The sequence below is a fragment of the Hakea prostrata genome, chromosome 2, assembly GCF_041222555.1.
Source record: "Hakea prostrata isolate BN-2017 chromosome 2, UWA_Hpros_2, whole genome shotgun sequence".
Taxonomy (NCBI): Eukaryota; Viridiplantae; Streptophyta; class Magnoliopsida; order Proteales; family Proteaceae; genus Hakea; species Hakea prostrata.
The window spans coordinates 73866-83262 of record NC_142601.1 but is presented as its reverse complement, the minus strand read 5'-3'; the positions used below and the strand labels follow the sequence as shown (position 1 = coordinate 83262).

Below are 9397 nucleotides of genomic sequence, written 5' to 3'. Positions count from 1 at the left end.
AAGGTTTTATGATCCACTGTGATGCTTCCCAGGCACCAGGAAACATTAATGGTGGTGTAGGTTATGTGATTTTTGATGAGCAAGGATCTATCTTGAAGGCCTTCTCAGAACCTGCTGTGTTTCATTATGCTCTTACGGATGAGGCTTTGGCGGTGAGAGTTGCTCTTTGGTGTGCCCTTCAGAATCATGTATCCAATGTTGTTGTTTACTCTGATTGCGAGTAACTAATTCATCTTCTTTGTAGTCAAGCTGTTCTTGTGCCTCCGTTAGAAGTTGCCTCCATTGTGGATGATATTTTGGTATTATACAAGAATTTTGAGTCTTGCTCTTTCTTGCTTTTCTCTAGGGAGGATAATGAGATTGCCATTCCCTACCCCAGGAGGCCCTCACTTTGGCAAGGAAGACTGAGTGGTCGTGTTCTACTATGGGCCTCCAACCTATTGGAGGTCCATCCCCCTCTTGCTGCTTGGAATGAAAATTCTCTTTACCAAAAAAAAAAAAAGAAAAAAAAAAGAAAAAAAAAAAAAAAAGAAAAAAAAAGAAAAAAAAAAAAAAAAAAAAGAAAAAAAAGAAAGAAAGAAGAAGAATTCATGATAAATCAGTCCTAATTGTAGATCTTCGTTACCTAAATAAAAATTAGATTAATGTTTATGATCTATTTATAAGTAAATAAACATTCAACAATTGCCACCCCCACCCCAAAAATTGAATCATCCTATTTTGGGTTTATGGCTCTATACATGTTTAGAGTCCATCCAGTGTTGCATGTATTGATTTGATTGTTGGGTGTAACTTCCCTATCACTATAGTTGGCCCACACCTAACCTTGTTTTTCAGGTTTTTGTCACTTGAACAGATTCTAGATGCATTAATAAATATAGGCTTATAACAATTCATTTTAACAAAAACATGAGAATTATTCTCAATTATATCAAATATATCTTTAAAAAGAAGAAGAAGCAAAATACTAAGTAGAGTCGGTGGGGCGGTGGGTTATTACAAAATTGAGAAGGTCTATGATTACGATTTATACCACTAAAAGGTAAAAGCCCAACAACTCGATCACCCGGTCGAACCGTAATCCAAATATCCGGCTAAGACGTCCACGTAAGCCTGCTGGAAAGAGCACTTTTTGGGACCGGCTTTACACTTTTTCTTTCCTTTCGCTGTGACCTAATGTCTTTTTGACCCAAAAAAAAAAAAAAAAAAGAAAAAAGGCCTTTAAAGTCTAGAAAGTCCACACGAAATGGTCCAGAAAGGCAAAAAGCCCACCATTGTTTACGAATTACGAATCTTGAGAGAGAGAAGAAGAACAACTCCAGAAAAATATCTACTGCTCTTTACTGCCATTCCCTGCCTCAGAAATGGTAACGCTTCTTACTCTCTCTCCCCCTCTCTCTCTCGAGTCTCGACTCTGTGGTTTGTAGTCGTCTCGCTTAAATCTTCTTAATCTCCTCTATTTCCTCGTTTTCAAGTAATCAATTAACATGTTTATCCATTAATCGTCTATAATTCAAGCTTTCATCTGCACATGGATCCGTGGCTTTTGAAAACCCTAATTCCTTCGATTTCCGCCAACTGGTGCTCTCTGTCTTTGCTCTGCTACTACCTAAGACTCGTGGCTCTGTTACTACCTCACATATGATTGAATTATCATTATTGTCATTATTGATATCAAATTTTGGGAAACAAAAGACTGCAAGGAGAGTATGGGGGAAGAAGTGCAGAGGAACAGCTTCGAAAGAGGCCTCAGTGGTGGAGATGATGATCGAGTCATGGAGTGGGAGGCCGGATTGCCCAGCGCAGACGATCTGACGCCGTTGTCACAGTCTTTGATCCCTCGGGAGTTGGCCTCGGCTTTCAGTATATCACCACAGCCTCATCAAACCATGCTCGATGTGAATCTGGCCTCGCAGAATACGATATCGACTCTCTGCCGACAACAGTCACAACCTTTTTCATCCGAGCATCTTAAGTCTTTACCTTCCTTCGGCGAGGATGAACCCTTAGTTGATGAAGGTGATGATTATGAACCTGACAGTACCACCAAGGACGGTTCTGACGCTCGCAAGATAAGAAGACTTGACAGTGCTGAAGAGGTGGAGTCTGTGATGCGAACGGATAATTCAAATGACGATAATAACGATGATCACCCTGCTGCTAGGAACTTGAAAAGGCCCCGATTAATGTGGACCCCGCAACTTCACAAGAGGTTCGTTGATGTTGTCGCGCATTTAGGTATAAAGAACGCCGTCCCCAAGACCATTATGCAGATGATGAACGTGGAGGGTTTAACTAGAGAAAACGTCGCTAGCCATCTCCAGAAGTATCGTTTGTACTTGAAGAGGATGCAAGGCTTGTCCAACGAAGGCCCCTCCTCTTCGGATCATCTCTTTTCATCAACCCCTGTGCCGCAGAGCTTTCACGATTCGGGTGGTGCCAGTGGCCACCACATGCCGCTTCCAATGCCTTACTTTGTGATGCCTATGCCTGTAATTGGTGATGCCCACAGTTACGGTCAAATGGGGATGCCCGTAGGAAATCCAACCGCCGCTGCTTCCTGTAATGGCTTCGATCCCCATTCCTATAACATGTTTATGGAGCAGCAGCGAGAATGGTCGGGCAATAAGTTCGGTCCGGCTATGTCTCATCCTCACGTTGACCCTAAAAATAAATGAGATTACTCATGACTTTCCTAAGGTACTGACGAGGTGAGCTTCTCTGTATTCTGTCTTTATTCTTCAGTGTTTATGTATTAGTAAGATTACTTGTACTTTAAATGCCCCATACTGAGGGTGATTTACTGGATTAAAGGAAATAAAAGAGCCAGGGGCAGGCCTAAGATAACCTTAGTAGAAGCAGTGAGAAAAGAATATGCAGAGCTTATTTGAATGCTAAGGATCCATGTTGTTGACCTCATTTAATTAGGAGAAGGCTTGTTGTTGTTGTTGTTGTTGTTACTCTTGTATGTCTACTTGTACCTTTTTAGTTCCTCGTAGCCTTCCATGATAGGCTGATAATTCAATTCATTCTCGATAGAGAATCTGAAAAATCAAACCCACAAGCTCAATATGCATCAAAACCTCTTCTTGGGTGTTGGGTGTTGTTTCTGAAATTGAGGTTTTAGATTCTCTTATAGTAGAGGTGGTTGAATCCACATTTCCTTTTAACTAAATGGACAACTGTGAATGAAGGCTGAAATGTTACATAGATTAGAAGAGATTTCAGTCTCCCCTATCCCCAAAAGTGTTATGTACCTTGAGCTGAACACCTAGATAAGATAGCAAGCTGTTATGTACCTTGGGCAAATGTATAGTTGTTTTATAGGGGTGCAGGCAAATCTGGTAGGTTAATACACAAGCTCGGGACAATTGAAAAATTCTATGTTCCTCATGCTTGGTACTTAAAGTCACATCATCCTTCGTACAATTTTGATGAAAACAAACACAGATATGCTAACTTGTTAAATCAAGTTTAGATAACCAAGGAAACTCGAAGAGTAAGAAGCTTGAAAAGGATAATGGTAAACTTGAAGATCAAGTTTAAAGATCGAAAGGCCCTCCAAGATTGATCTAGTGCACCTTAGGACACAATGACCACTTGTAAAATGCACACACACACACATGCATATTATAGAATGACCCCAGGATAGATTTAAAACATGGTCAATGGAATAAAAAGACAACTAAAAAGGGTTAGGAGTCGAGCGAACAAAGCCAAGGCAACATACAAGCCTATTAGCCAAATAGATCTAGATTTGCTTAATTCGGGCAACTCTGTTTGTGAAATGAATGATCCTATTTGTTAAAAAATATCAATATACAATCACAGAGTGCAAATGGAATGGAGCCGTTTGGTAAAAGACAACGTTGTTTATGTGCGCTATGAAGCAAACTTAAAGTAATGGCTAGTTCTGGAAACAATGCCGCCCGTATACCAAATGGTGACGCTGGTTAGTTATCAATATCACTGTGTTGTATCCATTGGGAGCCACTCTTTGCACACACTTAAACCTATATACAGGGACTCAATTGGATTGGTTCAAGTCTAAGGAGTATATACCAAGTGTGATCAATTGAGATTGAGAAAAATCCTGTTGCCTCAAGTCTGAAGTGTTGCTCAAGCCTCTCACCTGACATTGGTCTATTCTAGCATTCTCTGCAAATTTCAAGGTTATCTGGTTGGTTGAGGCTAAGGTGCATGGAGTCCACATTGAAGTCTATTAGCAATATTTCTTGTGGGGCATGCATCTCACTCCTTGCATGTCATCTTGCATCACTCACTTCACTTTAGAGGTAAAATGTTACACCTCTTGATAGGTAACTTCTTCTACTTGTATCTTTGAATTTGATTGTATCCTTTGTCTATAATAGAATTAGGATTGGGGTACTCTTTCCCATTAAACCAAGATTGTAAAGGATCTGCTTATCCTTAAAAGGTTTGTGAGGGTTTGTTTCTCTACCTATTGCATTAAAAGAGAAACTTGTGGAGCACTCTCTTAAAGAGAGGAGTGGATGTAGACTTGGATAAGTTGAACCACTATATGTTGCTAGTGTCTTGTGTACTTATTGATTGACATCTTGATTTTTTATTCAAATTATCATTGATTTTCAAAGAAGAGTAAAAATCCACTAGGTGTAACTGATTCAACCCCCTCTAGCTCACATTCACACTCGGATACTCGGGTACTTATAGTTCTATACAGAAAGTACAGTTGTCATGGCATCTGGGTTACCCAAGGCATTGAAGGGGGCCTGGCGCCAGGCAACAAGGAGAAGGTGGCAGCCTAGGGGACCAATGCAATCACCTACCAATGCAATCCCTGTTGTAAATGCCCCTGTATACCAAGGCGAACTATGATGGCAAATGATGCCAACTCACAGGGATTTTCATTTTCTTGTCTGATTGTAAACGAGGTATTACTCTAGCTTTTAGCCCCTAGAATTGACTTTTTAATCTTTAATGGGAAGGTAAGTAAGATGAACATGCCTGGAGTAGGCTTGTGATTTGGGACTCTAAACACTAAGTTCATTTATTGTACACTATGTCAGTGATACATTTTGCTTGTACATGAGTAACAATTGTTATAAGGGCAAAATGGTCCAGATTGCAACAATCGAGAACCAGTGTTCTTATTCGCATTCTTGTGTTGATAATGCGAAGGAATATTTTTCTGTCCCTTTTCATTAGTTTATGGTTTCTAATGGAATATGATAGGACCTTGGGGTAAGAAGGGGAGTGGGGGGAGAGTTACTGTAACTAATAAATGGGGATTACAAATAGAGGGAAATATTTGAGGATGGGAATCGATTATTTTGTGTGAGGTTTTGGGCAGCCTATGGCTGAGGGACAACATGTGCTCTGGCAGACCAGTTTATCCTTGTAATTTTCTTATCTAAGTGTTCATCCTTAATATTCTAGTGATCAAATCTTATTATTCTGGGTATCGATTCGTGAGTTCCTATCAAACTTTAACGAAAAGACAAAGGTATGGTTTCCAAATAATATCTTCTTTATTATGATTATAGTGATAAATATATTAAAATATATGTTGGCTCTTTCAGCCCCATCTTTCTAATAGAGATGATCTCTGTCCAGTTTGAGTCATTGGTCTAGGAGAGTATTAGCAATTTATGTTATTTGGGAAATAATGTCTTTGCTTACGTTTGGTCTATTTATTCATAGCTAGAGAGTTAGTCTTATTTCAGGAGTGTTTTAAGTTTCTTTATTTATATATGATGTAATTTCCCTCATCATTAGACATAGATTTAATATAATGATTGACTTTACATCCATGAAGAGTCTCTGTGGCTGGTATGTGCATGTGTGCTCTGCTTCCCCCTCTTCCTCCTTTTTAAGCATTCCACTCTTTCAAATCTTATATTCAGGTTTCCTGCTTCCCTACTTAAGTGGCATTAGAGCTGAAGGATCCTCTCCTTCCCCATCACTTTGTCTTCAATATTTTTCTTTTCCATTAATGTTCTGTGACCAGCAGCAATGAAAATAATAATAGCAATAAGCAAAACAACTCCAGCAACCACACTTCCACCCTCCCCTTTGTTTTCTCTTTAGTAAACCCCCCTCCCCTGCGCCCCCCCCCCCAAAAAAAAAAAAAAAAAAAAAAAAAGAAAAGAAAAGAAAAGAAGACAAGGGAAGAAGCCATCTCTGTAGCCCATCGAAAGTTTTCTTTTCCCTTGTGGGAACCTTCCCACCCCTTTTGTTCCACTGACCAAGAAAAAAAAGGAAGGGGGAAAAAAGAAGAAGAAGAAGAAAGTAGCAAGAAGAATAGAAAATAAGACATCAGGTAACCCGGGAAAAGAACAGAGAGATGAGAGGGGGAAGAAAAGAAAAAAATAATAATAAAGAAAGAATGAAAAAGCAAAAATAGAGTGGACAGAACAAACAATGAGATATAGAAGGCATACCTCGGTTGAACTTAGACTTCATTTCCAGCTGCTTGTTTGAACTTGAACTTCAGTAATCTCCTTGTTGAAATTGAACTCCAAATTCCAGTTGAGCTTCTTCCCCATTTGCTGCTATTTTCTGGAGTAGATGAATTAGAATTAGAATTTGAAAGCCATGTTTCCATTGCTTATGGAGAAATCCATGTTTGACAGCTGAGATAGCTGTGGGTGAGGGAGCCAGAGGGGGTTGAAGAGCCCTTCCTGTGCTTCATTTCTTAATCTATCTTATTTCCTTGTTTTGTTCTCTTGCTCAAACCTTGGTTGTACTAAGGACTTGAGGTTGCCACTATTATCGAGATTGGTATTTATCTCTTCAATTAGATAGCTGTTGAATTTCTTAATCTAACTCGAACAGACAATGTAACTACCAATCTCATGCATTAATGTTACCTCTACTTTGTGGGCTTATATGTTAGGTTCATTGTATCAATAACCAAAAACAAAGAAGCTAAGGCCTATAGAACCCAAACATGGGCCAAAATGAAGTCTTCCCAGGCACAATTGACTCGATTTCACAATCATAACTGCATCAATCAGCGTAACTTAATGTCTTTGTGCATGAAATGTTGTGGTGGATGTGTGGCAAAACTAGGAGAATAAATTAACAAACGGCCATATCAGAGCTAAGTAGGGAGTAGCTTTGTTACATGATAAACTGGGTGTGAGTCATTTGAGCTGGTATGGCCATTGTTGAATGCATGTCTTCAGATGCTTCATTCAAAGAAGCAACCTGATTCTGATCAGGGGAACCAAAAAGAGCAAACCTAAACCATAGAGAAGAAGTGAGAAGAAGACATGCTTAGATTAGGCCTTGCACTGGGTATCACCTCAAATACAGCTTGTGGAGACCAAAGATCCATGTGGTCAGCCTCATTTAGTTGGACTATTGTTCTTGATACCTGCAGTGTTAGTGACTAAAGGATTAAAACTGAAAACTGCTTAAGCAAGGCACTAGATTCCCTTGAATTTGGATGTGGGAAGCGCATTATTTTGCAGGAGTATCGATGAAAGATAGAATCTAAATGTGAGCCAACACTAGGAAATGGATCGATTTAGGAAACAGGGTAGTAGTACTTGGGTTATGTTTGGCTGGCAAGGAACTGCTTCCTGAAGCTGGAAGTGCCAGTAGGAATTACATGTTGCCTAAAACCAGTTTCCACAGATTGGAAAGTTTGTATGCCTATGTATATCGATCGTCATGATATCATTTGCTAACGTTGGTAGCCTTTGTTCTGATGATGGAAGTATGAAACAACCTAACGGGAGAATTTTTCACTTCCATGTACCAGTGCTTTTGCTGCCACCAACAACTATGAATTGCAACGTGCAGTTCACTTTGGACTTATCTTACGGAAGAAAATAAGTTAAAACTGCATAACCTGAATTAATAATAATATTTGGGCTATATTTCTGCTGATGTACCAGGAAGAAACTTTGGTTCCTGCAATCCAGAATGGATATCAGTGTTCATCTTTTGGTCTGCTTGTGAGGAGATGGAAGCCAATTCTGGGGATCTTTCAGTGTCATAATATCAATGTATACAAAGAGCCTTGAGATATCCTCGTTATCTCTTCCCAAGACAGGTCTGGAGCATCCTGTATGCAGCTTTGCCATGTCATTTGGAATGGGTTATCTTCCTCATTGATGCTTCAAAGGAGCTATTTGAGTTATTCATTGCCTCAGTGATGGACTAGCTGGTATAAATAAACATTGACTATTTTGATTGTTTGTTTTACCTTAATAGATAGATCACATAGAACTGAAAGGGTAGTATTATGGAATATCAGGACAGCCATGAAATGTCTTCTAAAGTTTGTGTCTATTACAAGGAGAAGGAAAGTGAGAACTAAGTAAATCCCGTTTGTGCATTGTATCCTGAAAACTCAATTCAGATGCGTACAATCGAAACAGATTGCTATTAATTCGTTTAAATAGAAATTTTCACCTTCCTTGATGCAGAAACTAGAGGATCTCTTAGTTAGGTTTTCACTTATTGACTTCTTCATTGTAAAATAGGATTACCGGTTTTGAGTTTGGAATATCCACGTATTCATGAAATGAGTCTATGCTGGACATGTTGATGGTGGTGGTGATCTAAGAGAGCATCTCGAATTTGGGCATCACTTTTCAACTTCTTGGACAGGATGTTATTGTGTTCAGATAGTATCCTTTGTATCTCAATACAGGACGATAAGTCTCTTAAAATCACTTGACCGATACGATACTCGACACTGATACTTTAAACCTTGCTTGTATCCCCCGAGCACATTCCTGAATCATGGTGAAGTCTTGCAAGTGTAGGTGAACGGAAACGTGTAGAGTTTTCCTTGTGTCTCATGCTCAAGGGCTTCGAAGAATGTCCACTGGATGACATCATCGTAGAATGTCAGGACAACGTTGTAGGGTATCCACCAAAAAACTGAAACTAAGGCAAGCGTGTCCACTGAATGACATCAACGTAGGTATTCTTACTTGAGCTTCGAAGTGTCCCTAAAAATTCAACTGAATGGAAGATGTTGCAGCCTAATTGATGGGAATTTCAATGGACCAAAAAGCTTCTAGTATTAGCTTCTCAGAGGAACAGAAGATTTACCTAGTTGTAGGGTTCAGAATTCACACTTTTATTTTCTGTCTCCCACTATACAAATTAAAAGGCCCATTTTTTTACCATCAACTTTCCAGGAAAGCCCAATTTCTTGAACCGAATGGGTTTGTATAGAAAAAATTGCATGCGAGATCTTATTCTAAAGATGGAGGCTGGAGCTGATCGGTTCAAAGATCTTACTGCAACAGAAACCTCAGAGTAGGGTAAGCTGAGGAACTTCAATATGAGATTCTGGAGGAAGGGGTTAAACACTGATTTTCAGGCCCTAAAAGTTGAAGATTTTGCTCCAACCGCGAAGAAAAATTGATCTAAAAAAATTTGAAAATAA

General features: G+C 39.3%; 1 protein-coding gene across 1 annotated transcript; it reads left to right on the top strand.

The window, feature by feature from the left end:
* The first annotated feature begins 1212 nt into the window (after positions 1 to 1212).
* LOC149023118 (transcription factor PCL1-like) lies at positions 1213 to 9305 on the top strand. The gene is made up of 2 exons (XM_089143655.1): positions 1213 to 2711; positions 7890 to 9305. Exon 1 carries the CDS (start codon positions 1710 to 1712, stop codon positions 2676 to 2678), a length of 969 nt encoding a protein of 322 aa, XP_088999781.1. The 5' UTR covers positions 1213 to 1709; the 3' UTR covers positions 2679 to 2711; positions 7890 to 9305.
* The last annotated feature ends 92 nt before the right edge of the window (positions 9306 to 9397 follow it).